This window comes from Vulpes lagopus, chromosome 23 (assembly GCF_018345385.1).
Source record: "Vulpes lagopus strain Blue_001 chromosome 23, ASM1834538v1, whole genome shotgun sequence".
Lineage (NCBI taxonomy): Eukaryota > Metazoa > Chordata > Mammalia > Carnivora > Canidae > Vulpes > Vulpes lagopus.
Window position 1 is genome coordinate 41,447,484 of NC_054846.1, and position 16,630 is coordinate 41,464,113.

The following is a 16,630-nucleotide window of genomic DNA, read 5'->3' on the forward strand; positions in this document are numbered from 1 at the left end:
TGGAATAAGCTGAACCTATTTAAAAAATAAAAATAAGAAATAAGCTTGTTCTGATGGTCCTAAATTAGGAAGTGAGAAGTTACCTTGAGTATGCCAAAAGATTGTTGTTTGGCATACACAGTTATAGTGATACATAGAAAAAAATTTTAAATGCAATTCATTAATATAAATAAATTATAAAGTCCTATACAGAACTTTGGTCAACATCTAAGTTACTAACCACTAGTGGTTGTTACCCCACATCAGACATATTCAAAGCATTTGTTAAAGGCTTACCATAAAGAAAGTTAGATTTTAAAAAGGAAAGAGAATGTATTGAGATCACCAAAAGGTAATTTTCATGAGAACTTAAAGTTCTTTATGTGATTATTGAACCCTAAGTATGAGAAAACATGAATTAATCTTGTCAACTGTACATTCTATACTTAAAGCACACATAAACACAGTCTCTCTGTCACGCACTCACACACCCATGAGATCAACCTCATGTTGATTTTTTCTGCGTGAATACAACAGTATTTTACGTCCCAAGCATTAGTAAACTCTGATTCCCCAATCAAGATAAAGCACGTGAACAAATAATTCATTCTTATTTGTAACTAGCAGCAATTAGTAACCAATCCCTCAATTTCTCATGAAATAATATTGAAAAGTTGGTGCTTGTTGTTTTTTTTTTATAAGAGTAGAGGATGAATTTATTGTATTTAATAAGACTGTGAAGGCTTGGAAACAGACAGATAGTTGTTTTTCAGTATATCTTGCTTCAAATGACGCCTTGAAACTAACATTCTAGCTTCCTCTTTTACGAAAAGAGCTAAAACTGGTGGCTGAATGGTAAGTAGCACACATACTTTTGGAAAGGACACTAATGTACATTTCATTGTCCACCATTTCCATCTAAATAAAGAATGCAAAGATGTTGAGAGTACCCTACCTTAGGACAGAGAGTCAGAAATTAGAAGTATGGACATTGAACACTATGCCGTATTTTCAGTTCTGTTTTGCTTCTAAAGAGGCTAGGATCAAAATGACCCTATATCCACCCAAATGAGTGAGACAGTGAGTCTGGAATAAGTTGTTTCCTTCTTCTCTTTACTTTTCTCACTAGCTCAGGAGGCTTGAAATGGCTGCCAGGAGGTTTACCTCTAAGTCCCAACATTACTTCTTATCTACTCTGATTTTTGTGTCATTTCACTCAAATATTTCTAGGTCTCTTCATCTATAAAATAAAGAATTCTATGTTTTATAAGACACTTTCCAAAACTAATATTCTCATTTTTAATTACATTTCGAGTTAAAATCTTATATTCACTGAAGATTTATTATCCCTGCCTTAGAATTAAGCTCATCTAATAGATAATAAAGTGAAAATTAAATTTACTTATTCAATACTAAAGATTGCATACATGTAGTAGTTAGCAAACAATAAAAGAGATTATTCTACAGATAATCATTAAGATAAGGTGTTCTTGATGTCCTAACCACTTAAGTAGTGAAGTGTTTGATAAACATTCATGAATATGATTGTTTAATATAACAGGAACTTTGAAAGTTCTTCTTTCCTTCCTCATGTTGTGCAAAACCCAAACAAAAAAATATCACTGCAACAATGAACAGAAAAGATCCTAGATATATTCTATAATTCACTAACTTTATTGATGGCTTCTAAAATAGATTATACTGTGAAAGGAAATATGCTTTATAGTCTGATACATGTGGGTTCCAGGTCCAGCTTTATCACTTACCAGCTGGGTGACCTTAAGCAATCAAACACCCACCAATTAATTTTAACTTTAGGAGGGCAGAAATTCACTTTCATTTACAGTGCTATACTCCCAGTAGGGCTTGGCATATTGCAAATATTTGCTGAATATTCATTGAAGGGATGAACCTCTCAGACCTGTTTTTTATTAGGCAATGAAGATAATACCTTAATGCTTTGTTAGAATTAAAAAGGTAATTTTCATGAAAGCCAGGAGCATAGCCCATGGCACTCTGCAGGTGTTTAAAATATGCTTGTTTCTTTCCTTGACCCAGTGTAAAATAAAGCTAGGTCAGGTAAAGAGGAGATATTTTTCTTAACAAAAATACTAATTTTAAAAACAGTATCTATAAAAGCAATGAAACATGCCAATATATAGTTTAATACAAATTAGATTTCACTTTAAGAGATAATCCTTGATGCTATAAAACATTCTTTTCATTATTCCCTCAGTCCTGCAATTATGAATGCCATTCTCCATAGACTATTTTGTGTCATCTCATTTTATTAATTTCTTTGACTAGCCTCAGGAAGGTACTCCTGTTCAAAGATAAGCTGCTTTACTAGATACCTAGATCCTCAAGGTTAGAGACAGGGCCTCTCATATAGCATCTGGCTGAGCCATATGAAATTGATGATATTGGCCATTTTGACCCATAGGAATAGTAATTCCATATGGTTCAGCTAGTAGCTAGTCAACAAATATTTAATTGTTTAAAAGTAGGAATAAAACAGTAATTTTACATTTAGTTATTAATTATCAGCATAAATTACAGAGTTGAATTAAGAGTGACGCTTCAATATATTATTATAAACATGACAATAAGCTAAGATCATAAGGCAAAATGTCTTGCCATCTGTTTTTTGTTTTTGTATCACTGAAACTGAAACACGAGAGTGTAATTCCTTGCTTCCATGATTTCCTATCCAGGGAGGATATTCCCCTCCCTGTCTACCCAACAACTTTAATAACATCCATTCTACCCTATGCTTTAAGATCCAGGTCAAATGTTATCTCCTCCATAAGGCTTACCCATAATGCTGTACCTGTGCTCCCACTCTGCTCCTCTTTCTATATACATACCTCATTGGAGTACAGGAATCTATTCTTTTTTTTTTTTTTTAATTTTATTTATTTATGATAGTCATACAGAGAGAGAGAGAGAGGCAGAGACACAGGCGGAGGGAGAAGCAGGCTCCATGCGCCGGGAGCCTGATGTGGGATTCGATCCCGGGTCTCCAGGATCGCGCCCTGGGCCAAAGGCAGGCGCCAAACCGCTGCGCCACCCAGGGATCCCCAGGAATCTATTCTTGTGAGTGTGCTCTGGTTTTAGCTAATTTAAAAGCATGTGGTTATTTTACAGGTACCCTGAAATATCCTTGTTTTCTCAAGATCTTTCATTTGAAAAAGTCACTGATTTTATGTTGGAGTTCCCATAAATATGTAAATCAGACTTTAATAATTTACACAGAAAGCCTTTACCTCACATCTTACCAGGAAAAAAACCCCACATATTTCTGGGTTATACAAAAAAAGGATGAGAGATTTTAGGTTATTTAAAATATAAACAATATGACAATTATCCATGGTGTTTACTTCATTATACGTATTATTAAACAACAAACAAAACGCTTACCAGTCTCAGAAGTTCTTACAGAGAGTAAAGAAGATAACTGATTGCCATGACCAAACCTGGTATATGACCGGACAGAAATGTTGTAGAGGGTGTAAGGTTTTAAGTCCCTTAAAATTATGTTTGTGGTTGAGGTGTTCTTCATAAACAAGGTACCCATATTTTTATACAGCACTTCATAAGCAACAATAATCCCATTGGGTTTCTCAGGTGGTGACCACTTCAAATTTATCTCACTTGCAGTAACATCAATAACTTCCACATCTTGAGGTGGTGATTCTGGTTCTGGAGGATGAAACAAAATTTTAAATCCATGTGTTTTTTTTTTTTTTTATGCTGACTGTTTCAGCCACTAAAGGGAGCATGAGGTAGAAAGCAATAAGTATGCAATACCACCTGCTTCTTTTTATGAAAATTGTGCCTGATGTTCTTACCATCTTCTGGAGTTCTTACAAAGATGTCATTTTCTTCAGACAAAGAACTTTCTCCAACATGGGTTGAGGCAGCCACTCTCATTTTATATTTTGTGTATTTCTTTAACCCTACAATGACAACAGGTAATCTATGTAAAGATCATGAAAAAACATTCATGGATTAGGGTCATTTGACACAGGACTAGTGAAAATAATTTATTTGGGAGACTGGTTCTCCAAGTAAGTTTCCTTGTAATCTTATTCTCCCAAAATTCCTTGGGCTGGAGGGTTTTTCCAGGTTGATGATATTTTAGTTCATTCCTGAATACCAGGGCAATCATCTGAGGCTGAAAAATAATTTTTGACATGCTGCAAGAACTATGTTGGCTTGGCACAAAGGCCATGTCAGCTCAGTTACTTCAGCTGATTTTCATATTCATTCATTCAAGCTTTTAACACTTCATTTCAATGTACCAGATATAAAATTCTCTGGGTTAAGTATATTCCTACCATACTTGTCTGATGATCTCATTTTTTGTAGATAAATATAGATAAAGAAAACACATTTAATCAAGTTATTTCTGCACATTTTTAAGATATCCATGGCAGCACAGCATAACAAAATCTGAAATGAGGCAGCACGTGTCCTGCAGTGTGAAAGGCAGAAAGAGATGCACATTTTCATCAGAATAGGAATGTTTTAAAAAAGATTCTTCTACCTGTTATGAGAAAGCTGTTATCTGTAGTAGTCATCTGGAATGCTCTGTTTGTATCCAGTTCCATTGCATAAATTGTATAATGAGTTATTTTTCCATTGGGATATTCTGGAGGATCCCAATACAACAAAATAGATGAAGAACTAATATTTTTATAGTTTATAATTTGAATGGAGCTTGGCACTTGTAAAGAAGAATGAACAATTCATGTGAACAAAAAGGAAAAGTATTACCATGTGTAAGAGCAATATTTGCAGGTAATTATTTCAAAGGAAATACATTCTTACCTTGCTCATGTGTCCTGACATTGAGAACCGTTGGTGGTCCTTCTCCCATGATGGTGAAAGCAGATACACTAATCATGTGCTCAGTGAAAGGTACAAGTCTCCTGATAACGTAAGACAGCTGTTCAGCAGCAATGTCAGTGATATACAGATTCCTTGTTCCTATTTGAAATCAGTTAAAAAAAAAATCATGATCAAAATTATTTTTCCTCACAGAGTGAAATCTTAAACTTGATTTCACATCAGTCATTAATTTCTCTATGTACTCCTTTATGTGAAATGATAAAAAATAGATATAAATAACAAACATGTATAATTAAAAATAAATACATCCTGTAACATTAGACTAGTGTTTTGAGAAAATACAACTTCTAAAAGAGACTGCCTAAGGGTTTTTTTTCTGAGATGAAAGATGACGTATAATACCAAATTAAAACATATGTCAATGCTATGCTGTAATGTGAATGTTATTGAAATGAGACTTATTTGGATTCAAAAATCACTACACTTTTATTAAACCCCTTGGAGGTTTAAAGTAAGCATGCCTGGATAATTGACACATAAATATGAACAGGATTTCAAATAATGTTAATTTTTTTATTAAGAACTTGTGCATCCAACAATATTAATCACTGATTAGATTAAAATACTCAAGGAAACATCTGCATCAGAAATTGTGGGCCTCTTAATTTTTAGTGTTGCTCCAGTCTTTGCTCAGGAAAAAATGCATCAGTAAATGAAACAAATGTATTTCAAATATATGATATTTTTTACTAATTCTACCATCAATAAAATAACAAAACCCTCTTAATTTGGAATGAGACAACTACCAAATCAGAAAAAAAGGCAATGAAAAAAAATATTCTTCTGACTTGTAGATGACCAGAGAGATCATTTAGCCCCATGTCATGTAACCAAGTATTTTTAATTTGCTATATATGACATTCTTCTTTTAGAAACAATAAGATCCATTGACCCTGAAAGCAAGTGTATACATTAATGACATCACCACATCACTGGGGTCACCTACACCTGTTTAACACCCCATGCACTAGAGTTGTAACTTTCTGACCTATTTACCTTTAGTGACATTTGAAAACCTATTAGTCAAAAGCTGCAGAGAGTGTGAAGCCTGTAAATGATTTGAAGATATGTTAATCCCTCCCCATCACACCTGCTTTGGCAACTGTAATAACTGATTGTCTATGCAGCTTGGCCAGAGACTCTAGGGTGCTACTTTCTCTAGGAGGAAGGTCAAATGGGTTAGGAGGGGCCAGCTCCTGCCTGTGTGGCATATCCATTTGCTGCATGAGGTTATCCAACAGTTGAAGAAGAAAAAAATCTGACTCCAGTCCATGAACCATTAATAATTTGGTTGAACTCTAAGCTAAGGTTCATATCTGTGCTAGCTAACACTGGTGGTTTGAAATATGCCTCAGAGAACACAGAAATTGTACCTACCAACTGCTGAATGCTGGTCTTCAGCTCTGTTTCTCGCAGGAAAGTTATTATGGGGATGACTGTTATATATAGCTGAAGCAAGCGAGTACAGGTCTGAAGATATCTCTGCTGAACCCTCAAATAATTCTGCCATTGACTCTACTATGTTTACAGTTTCTGGAGTCATGGGGGCATCTACATACTGAAATTAAAAACAGACATTCACAATGACCACTTGTAACTATCACACTTAATAATGACTTTCCCCAAGTATATAGTTTAAAAAACTAGTAACGTTGGAATCAGACTTTTAATTTTTTTTTGAAATGTACAAGCATCATTTTATTAATTACTTGTTCTTCAAAATTCTCCATTTCTTTTTTTAATAAATTTATTTTTTATTGGTGTTCAATTTGTCAACATACAGAATAATACCCAGTGCTCATCCCATCAAGTGCCCACCTCAGTGCCCGCCACCCAGTCACCCCCACTCCCCCCTCCTCCCCTTCCACCATCCCTAGTCCGTTTCCCAGAGTTAGGAGTCTTTCATGTTCTGTCTCCCTTTTTGATATTCCCCACTTATTTTTTCTCTTTTCCTCTTTATTCCCTTTCACTATTTTTTATATTCCCCAAATGAATGAGACCATATAATTTTTTTCCTTCTCCTATTGACTTATTTCACTCAGCATAATACCCTCCAGTTCCATCCACATTGAAGCAAATGCAATCCCTATCAAAATACCATGGACTTTCTTCAAAGAGTTGGAACAAATTATTTTAAGATTTGTGTGGAATCAGAAAAGACTCCGAATAGCCAGGGGAATTTTAAAAAAGAAAACCATAGCTGGGGGCATCACAATGACAGATTTCAGGTTGTACTACAAAGCCGTGGTCATCAAGACAGTGTGGTACTGGCACAAAAACAGACACATAGATCAATGGAACAGAATAGAAAATCCAGAAGTGGACCCTCAACTTTATGGTCAACTAATATTTGACAAAGGAGGAAAGACTATCCACTGGAAAAAAGACAGTCTCTTCAATAAATGGTGCTGGGAAAATTGAACATTCTTCATGCAGAAGAATGAAACTAGACCACTCTCTTGCACCATACACAAAGATAAACTCAAAATGGATGGAATCAGACTTTTTAAAAAGGTAATGTTATTTCCACGACTACTGTCTTCCTTTACATTCCCAGCTTTCGTTCTAAAGTTATTAAATTCCTACCTCATTTTAACACATTCTAATCATTCCATTATCATAAGAGGTCAATACCATATTGTGGGATGAAGGGAATATTTGATTTGAATTAGTTGCTTTATTATAAAATTCCTATAAAAGTTCCATAACCAAACTATTTTAAAACCATTCACTCCCAAAAGTAAGTGTTTAGGCACACTGCCTTATTAAAATATGTTTGCTTCTCTATCTCTGTGTTCTCATTTACATATGAGGTGTGAGAGGCTTGCATCTTGCTTGATATGTCAATAACAGTTTATCTTTGATCAAGTAAAGTTACACACATGAACCAAACTGCATGGCAATAGCTTTCAAATAGCCTATTCAAGGGTCTGGACCTAAGGAATATTTTAAGTAACTATGATTGCTCCCAGATCCCATAATGTACTTCACACATGTCAAGTTCACCAAAGTAACAGATACTTAAGTGAAAATATGAGGGGAACATTACAGATAAATACAGGAAGAGCTTCTAATGAGATAACAAGACAACTCTCTTCCTTCTCCCTCCTCATACAGCATAACTGTTTAAGGAAAGGGTTTGGGGGCCAAATATTATTAATATTTTGTGTAGTTTTTCAACCTCGGAAATAAGACTATACATTAATCAAAGTAAATGTTGCCTTAAGAGACTTAACAACCAAATGAAACATGTAGACTTTGGATTCTAATTAGTACATACCTACCAACACGGGCTTCGAAGACAATCAGGAAAATTTGAATATGTTCTAGATATTAGATGATTCCAAGACAACATTAGCAATTCTGATAGTTGTGGTAACAGAATCATTGTATGAATTAAAATATCTGCAAGTTTTAGAAATTCGTTCTTAATTAGGCATGTAGAAGCAAAATGAAGTCTGGGATTTATCTTAAAATATGTCCAGGGCAAGAGCAACAATGGGAAACAGCTGACACAAGTATGGTAAGATGTTAAATACTGAATCCAGGAGAGAGGCAAATGGGGGTTATTATATTCTCTTCTCTACTTTAATATCTGTTCAAACTTTCCCAAGATAAAATCATCTTAGAAAAAAAAAAGACATAGCAAGAACTACTTGCTTTTTGTCCATTCCTTTTCAACTTCTGCTTCATAACTCATCTTTAAAAAAAAACAAAAATGCTTTTTTTAAAAAAGAAAATATTATTCCTCCCCAACTCCATGCTCTTGTACCCTCAAAATTTATGATATATAATAAAGGTTTTATTTGCGTATAAGTTTGAGTACTCTTACCTTATGTTTTGGGGTTGTCTTTAATCCTAGAGCCAAAAACAGGGTTTTTATTCCTAAGTAACACCAATATTTAGTATTTAAAAAAAGTAAAAGGTGCTCAGGAAAAGTTTCAGGAAGGCAAGTAATTTTAAGGCAGTTTGTTTAATCATCTACAAAGATAGGTCACTGAAATATTAACTTGTCTGAGAGAGAAAAGAATGGAAAAAAGATCCAGGGAAATCTGTAGTTCTCCAAATGATATTTATAGAATAAAATTATCTAAATCTTGTTACATCCATAGCCAGAAAAGTATTGTGATGAGAAGGAAGGGGACACCTATAAGATCTATTCTAAAATTCTTGCAATAAAAAACTCTGGATAGGGAACTCTATACAGGACAAGTTAAAGGTCTTCTATCTTCCAACAGCTCACTTCAGCTCTGCTTCCACAGGGAAATCAGAGGGGGCATGAATCACAAACACATAATTCAGAGATGCTCTGGTATTCCAGTCAATAGTTTATGCTTGAAACACACAGCTGTTTCCACTATCAATCAGCCACTCTGAGAATCTACTGTGTACAAAGCACTGCAGAAGGTACAATGAAGTAGCATAATTTCCCCATGAACTACAATTTTGCATTAAATCTCCCAATATTTTACACTCCTGCCAGATAAATTATTTAGAGTTAAGTCACAGCATCCCATCAATTAACGAAGTCAAGCATCTCTGTTGACAAACTGCCATTTCAATGTAAGAGTTGACCTAAATAATTTTGACTTTCTGAATTTCTCCCAAATTCTGGTATTCTGGAAAGACTCTCTCTAACTGATGCAATGATTTGAACACTGGTTTCATAACAACTCATAATGTTATTCATTATCACTCAGACAGCCGTGCCATGAATATTTCTCACATTTTGCTTCTTTTGAAAAGGCATTAGGTATTAGGTCTTTCAAAGGACAAAAAAAAATTATTTTAAGAGCAAAAATGATGGGAAAGAACAGAACTTGAGAAAATAAGTAGAAGGGGCTGAAGAGGACATGAGAAAAATGAGAGAAAAGCAGCCAACTGCAATCCTGAAAGCTTTCAGTCTCACTGAGTTACTACAGGGCTCTGGACCTCAGCACCACCGGCATTCTGTGTTAGACAATGTTTTGTTGTAGGAAGTTTAGCAGCATCCCTGGTTCCTACCCACTAGAAGCATCTCCCCAGTTGTACCAAGACAACTGTCTCCAGAGATTGCCAAGTGGAGAGCAACATCTTCCTTGGTTGAGCACAACTGACTTACGGAATGTCACAGTTCACCAACTTGAAAGGCCTCTCATATCCTACCCAGGAATCTTTGGAATTTATGTGAAAGAATTAGAAGTTCTACAGTTAAATTCCTAATCCATCTGTATAAACCAACCTGATTCTACATGTAATAACCTTCATTATAGCTAACGTGATTTTAATTTTTTACGAATCTCTATTACATCTATTTATTTAGACTCACTGAAGTCTACTGGATTGACTTAATGAAATAGTTGATTTATTATTAAGAAATATTTCTAAAAAAAAGAAAAAAAAAGAAATATTTCTATGTTTTATTATAGACTATAACATGATTTATGCTCTGTTATTGAGCAGTGGTAAAAAAGAAAAGTTTGCAATTAGTATATGTTTGGAAACCTAGTGGATACTGTATCATTCTGCATGTTATTTGGGTGATGGTCAATAAAGTAAACTTTATCTCAAGCATTCCTAAACTACTCTTGGGTCCTGTCAGCTTCATTCCATAGCAATTGGTCAAGCCTTTAGCTGAATTTCTTCTCATGTTCACCAATGACAAATACTGATATATTTGTGAAACATGCTGGATGAAAATATGTATCTGTATGAATCTCATGCATTTGTAACAATAGGCACCAAGATGGTGTCTTTGGGGGAGAAAATGCCCCAGGATTCTACCAAAAAACAAATACAGGATGAGATCTGAGTGTAAAATTCAACTTAAGAGCAGTCCATGGAAAGATGACTTTAGGATTTTAGACTTTATTCTCAGTGGAATGAGTCTTACAAATAATTTTATTCTTTGCATTGATAGAAGTAGGAAATGAACATCAAGGTAGAAAATAGTTTTTCTCAATTTGGATCTAATCAAATTACATATGGAATATTGTGTTCAGATGATTAAGAGTTTCATTGACAAACTGGAAAATACACATAGGAGAGTACTCAATAATATGAGGGATCCAGAAACCACAGCTGATGAGAAACTGAGGATATTAAGCCTTAGGGAAATCATAACCATCATCTTCAAAAGATAAAAACTTAAATCACTGTGTATTGTTATTACTGCTACAAAGACATTTAAAACTACTATGTGTCAAATATAGTGCTAAGTACTTTATCCATGCAATATTAATTCATTATAGCCCAAAGTTAGGTATCAAGAGCTCCATTTTACAGTCATCTGTTCAAGTTCATAAAACTAGTCATAGCAGAAGTAGGATTGAAACACATTTCCCTGGTTCCAAATTCCAAGCTCATATCATGTGGTCTAGAGAAGAGAGATGGGACAAACTGGCAAATATTAGAAGACAAATGCTTCAGTTCAAAATAGTTAAAGAACAGAGTATTTTTCTTATTCATCTGTGTATTTTCTGGACCTAACAGAGTTCCTGGAACTTTCGTGTTACTTAATGCATACATGCCTGGGAGGCCATAAGGAAGAATAATTTAAAGTTCATAGAATAGGAGCTGCTTTTTGTGGTAGTAGATACCCTATTATTAGAGTTGATAAAATATTTTAGCAGAGGCTGGATTCCCAATCACTTATTAGGCATGCTCTACATGCAATTCATATACAAATTTGAATGTTGAAATAAGTCTTCAAACCCTGAAATTAAATTTTCTAATATATTTGTTCAAGTATTTATTTAAATATTGCAAGTAAATTTTTTTTAATTTTTTTTTATTTATTTATGACAGTCACAGAAAGAGAGAGAGAGAGAGGCAGAGACATAGGCAGAGGGAGAAGCAGGCTCCATGCACCGGGAGCCCGACGTGGGATTCGATCCCGGGTCTCCAGGATCGCGCCCTGGGCCAAAGACAGGCGCTAAACCGCTGCGCCACCCAGGGATCCCGCAAGTAAAATTTTATACATGTTTCAGCATAATGAAATAGCCCCTATTTATTAAGAAATAAACAAACCATAAAAGGTCACTGGAAAAAACAACTTTAAATAAGGGTGATAAGATCAGTTCAAGTCTAGCATAAGATGATTATATTTTAATACTTTCATGTATCAATCATGATATACACATGATATAACACCATGATACATACATGATTTTACCTCTAAAATCACTAAGTAACATGCCCATACTACTCTATTAAGACTCAATTATTTTAGACAGATCTATTGACTTTCTGCTAGGATACTGAGAAGTTAGAGTTTTTAAATAGATCATACCTTCCCTGTCCTCAGTTCTTATTTGGTTATTCTAATTTAAATAATATACTTAAATCCGGAAAGATAATTCTAATAGATATGTGAAATATAAAATAGTGGGCTGGGAGAGTGTTGTGGACAGTCTCTCAGATGTCCCCCCTATTATTCCTACCTCCTGCTGTTCATTCATTTGTATAATCCCTTCCTGTTGTGTGGGAACTATTATTTGCATCTAAACAACCGAAATGAGGTGAAGGTGAGAGGATGTCATTCCTATGGCTACATTATACTGTATATATTCCCTCTGTTGGCATGATGAAGCAAGTGACAGAAAACTTTCCCTGACCCACAGAAACTGTGAGATAATAAATAAATATGAGTTGTCTTAAGCTTATGGTGAGTTGTTACACAACAATTAAGTTTGTGGCAAATTGTCATCTGACAATGAAAAACTAATGCAGTAAGATAGCAATAGTCCAGGCAAGAGACTGCAATCCTGAGGTGGGGTGGTGACGATGGAATGAAATATAGATATACGAAGGCCACCCTCTGGAGGTAAAAATAAATAGCTTAATATTGAATAACTATTGAATGCTAAGTATAATCCACATCAGAGGTAGCCCCATGGTTTTGAGCCATTATGACAGAAAGAATAACAGAGCCATAATCTGAAAGGACGAATACCAAACATGTAAAAGCACCATAAAGTGCTTAGACAATGATCTTCAATTCATGTCAGAGAGCTATGGTGTGCCCAGTCCAAGGATTAAGGAATTCTAAACCTAGTTATTTGGCATTTAGGCTTCAAATTAGTCTCTCTCCTTGTTCTTGATAACTGAAACTATTAGTTGCCTGGATAGACTTTTTTCTTGTGTGTCCTGTGGAAACTTTCACAGATTTCCATCACCATCCCCAGAGCTTTGTCTAGTACCTGGTCTTCTTCTGGTCATGAACCAGATTTGTTGCCTCATTCTGGTCATGAACCAGACATTATCCCAAAAGGGATTTTTGTTTTACGAGGGAAAATGAGTTTAGATGTGATATATCCTGATAGAACCTCTCTACAAATGGTTGTTATTAGGAATAGAGTGTCAGAGAAAGACCAGAATAGAAAGCAAGGCAAAGGGATTACGCAAGTAGGAAGCTGTGATTGAAGTTGCGTGATCATCAAAAGAAAGTGTAAGGAGAAGGCTCAAAACAGAACTGTGCAGAAGATCTTTATCAGGAAGGAGTTAGAAAATTATAGGAGAACAAGCTTTTTCATTTTTTTCATTACACAAGACCAAAGTTTTATAAAGTCACAGGATAAGAAAGTGGAGGAAGCACGAGGGAAAAAAATAGCCAAAAGCTGGAGAGTGGGAGGGCAGAAAGATGGATTCTGGAGGAGACAATGAAGATGGGGATACTGAAAAATATGTAACTACCTTATTTGACACTTAGGGGGTCACTGGTAACTTCTAACAAGATTTCGAGGATTTAGAAAATTCTTGTGTAAGGGTGTGGAAGCCATACTTTGAGAAGTTGAAGAGTGAATGAAAGGAAAGAATCCTTACCTTGTATCAAGGTCAAGACGAAAGATAATAAATGAATACACTAAACCAGAGGTTTTATCTATTATCTCCTCTACTGCTCACCCTATAAGGTGAGTTTATAAGCCCTGCTTTAAAAATGAGGGTACCAAGTGTCCAAAAGTTGTCTTGTCCAAGGTAGTATTAAGCTGGAAAAGGACAGAGCTGAGGCTAGAACCCAAGTTCATTTGGGTTTAGGGCCTCTCCCAAATCTCTGTCCCCACATCAACTTCCTAAACGATGAACCCAAACATCAGTCACATGGGAAAGCTGAAATACCAATAATGGGCCTGATCTAATAAGTAAAGATACCATCATAGAAATAAGGAGAACTAATATGTCCTTTTATTGAGAGAGGATAAGGAAACTAATAATGAATGTCAATCAGGGTGAAAGTTCCAATCCCATGATTAACAATCACAACAGGTCACAATATTTAGCATAGCACTTACCACATACCACATAGAGTTCTAAGCTCTTTTATGCACTTAACCCATTAAATCCTCATTAATACCCTTTGTTACAGGATCTCTGATAAACTCTATCTTTGAGAATAGGGAACTGAAAATCACAGAGATCAGGCCAACTTTCTTAAGGTTAAACTAGCCATAATGGCAAGAGCAAGGTTTAAATCCAAGCAGTCTGCCTCCTAGGTCCATGCTCTCAATCTCTCTATAGCAGAGCCCATTAACTGACCAAGGATATAAACCCAGATTTATATGACCCCAAAGTTCCTGTTCTCTTCAGTATATCACAGGAATTACAAGCCATTGAGACAGAGGCTGAATCACAAAGAAGTCTTTCTAGAATGTCTTAGTTTCAAGAGAAAAACAGGTGGTGTGGCTGGTGATTCAACAGATGTCATTAACAGAAGTGGGAGATCTGTCACCTAGTCCCAAAGCAGCTAACTATCTAATCTAAGACCATCTTGGCCAGAGCAAAGGTTTAAGCTTTTGCCCTTTGCCTGAGTTGTCAACTAGAATATCAGGGAAAGCATAACTCCCATCTTTTACACACAGGAAAGGAATAAACATAGGATTGAATTTTAATCCTACGCTGGAGATGGTAAAAATCCTGCCCAGTAAATCCTGGGCAGCCAGTACATTGAGCACATAGTAACATCAATTTTCAAGTAGGTATAAGAAGTGGAAGAAAGCAGAGACTAGAAATAGAGTGGATGATCTGTATGGGGAAAAAATAATAGCACAGCTAGAAAAAGCAGTGTTTCTGGACCCAAACAGTAGAAGCCAGTTGATGAATAAGCCATCATGTAGCTCCTGTGAGGCCCGTGATTGAATTCACTGGTCCTAGGGACATTAATTTTTGTACCCATACTTGAATGTGACTAGTCTGGACACTCATAGGGCACTCACAGATGAATAGCTGGCTGGGTAAGGTGAGTGAAGACAGGGAAAGGAAACCAGTGTGGCTTGTATTTCTAACAGATGCAAAGGGGAAAACAGTAAGACTTTCATTGTGAATAGAGGCAAACACATTGTCCTCTTATTTTATATCTATGAATAACTTAATCTCCATTATTCAGTCAATTGCTTTAAAAAAAGATTATTTATTTGAGAGAGAGAATGTGTGTGTGATCAAGTGAAGGAGCAGCAGGAGAAGGAGAGAGAGAACCTCAAGCAGACTCTCCTCATTGCAGGGAGTGGGACATGGGGCTTGACCTCACAGCTTTGAGATGATAACCTGAGCCAAAACCAAGAGTCTGATGCTTAACCGATTGAGCCACCCGGTGCCCCATTTGCTTTCTTTATCAAACATACTTTGTTTGGATCTTTTTTTAAATGAGGTAGCTTTGAGAAAATTAGCTCCCAAACACTGAACAGGTCAAGTCATTTGTCAACAAAAACCACTAAATACTGTGCTTTTCGTTGGCAACTGTTCCAAATTGCAAGTAAGCCTAGAAGGAGTGCTTAAATCATTACAGGAGTTTCTAAACAATTCATTAACTGAATTACCATAATAATATCCACTTATGGAAGCACCTTTAGTCCTACTTAATTGCTCAATTAACATTTTTATATGCTGAAAAAGAATAATAGCACTTAATAATATATGTTCTAAAATGAAATATGACCTAGCTAGATTATCCACATAGCCCAAATTTACTTCACTTTGTACCATGATGCTTGTCAAATATTTTATGTTTGAATGCCGAAAGTCTTCCAAGTTATCGGGGCCAAAACCAAGTAGAAGGGGCTCACCAAGATGTGAAATGAAAGTGAATACCTCATCTTTTCCGGTGAGCAAAGTATTTTCCAGAATTACTCCTGTCTCTGAAACTAGCACTTTGACTCGGTATTGGTTAATGATTCCATTTGGTTGTCGTGGTTTCTTCCAAGTAATTCTTATTTGTGTGGCTTCTACTTCTGCAAGTTGTAAATCAAATATTGGACCTGGAACTAAAAAAAAAAAAAAAAAAAAAAAAAAAAAAAAAAAAAGAATAAGGAGGGAAGAATTTAAAAGTATATTTTTAAAATGTAAAAATTCCCTAAATTATTAGCTCACCATTTAAGATTTGTAAGAAAGCCTATTAGAAAATAGACTAAAACAATTGACTATGTATTTACAATTAAATATGTGTAAGATTCTTTAAAGATACAGATAAAGTGAATTTCTGTTCTCAAAAAATGTAAATAAGAAATAGGATAACATGGAGTAATTTCCTCAAAATGTCATAGTATTTGTTTGAAAAAAAAAAGAAACAAATTCATTAATAAAAATAACTTCCCAGAAAAAGCTGTCTAGGGATGATTAATGCCCAGTAGAAACCTTGAAAGCTTTATAAAATCATAAGAACAGAACAAAAAATAATATCCAGACTTTGTCTGAAATTAAATGTAGTTGGTAAATTCAATTAGATTGTCTTTGAACTTGTTACATGAGATTGTTTGAAGAGTTGATT

General features: G+C 35.2%; 1 protein-coding gene across 4 annotated transcripts in view; it reads right to left on the reverse strand.

The window, feature by feature from the left end:
• The window catches only part of PTPRQ (protein tyrosine phosphatase receptor type Q), a 200,357-nt gene that overhangs the window by 161,614 nt on the left and 22,113 nt on the right, over nucleotides 1-16,630 (reverse strand). For 2 of the 4 annotated variants that reach the window (XM_041738237.1, XM_041738236.1), the window contains exons 9-14: nucleotides 15,955-16,127; nucleotides 6,271-6,451; nucleotides 4,813-4,971; nucleotides 4,529-4,708; nucleotides 3,831-3,938; nucleotides 3,400-3,681 (exon numbers count right to left, since the gene is read on the reverse strand). In XM_041738237.1, the coding sequence (XP_041594171.1) occupies nucleotides 3,400-3,681; nucleotides 3,831-3,938; nucleotides 4,529-4,708; nucleotides 4,813-4,971; nucleotides 6,271-6,451; nucleotides 15,955-16,127 (1,083 nt within the window). Of the gene's footprint in view, nucleotides 1-3,399; nucleotides 3,682-3,830; nucleotides 3,939-4,528; nucleotides 4,709-4,812; nucleotides 4,972-6,270; nucleotides 6,452-8,173; nucleotides 8,262-8,725; nucleotides 9,063-15,954; nucleotides 16,128-16,630 lie in introns of those variants that run through there. The other 2 variants (XM_041738238.1, XM_041738239.1) reach the window with 2 other exon arrangements.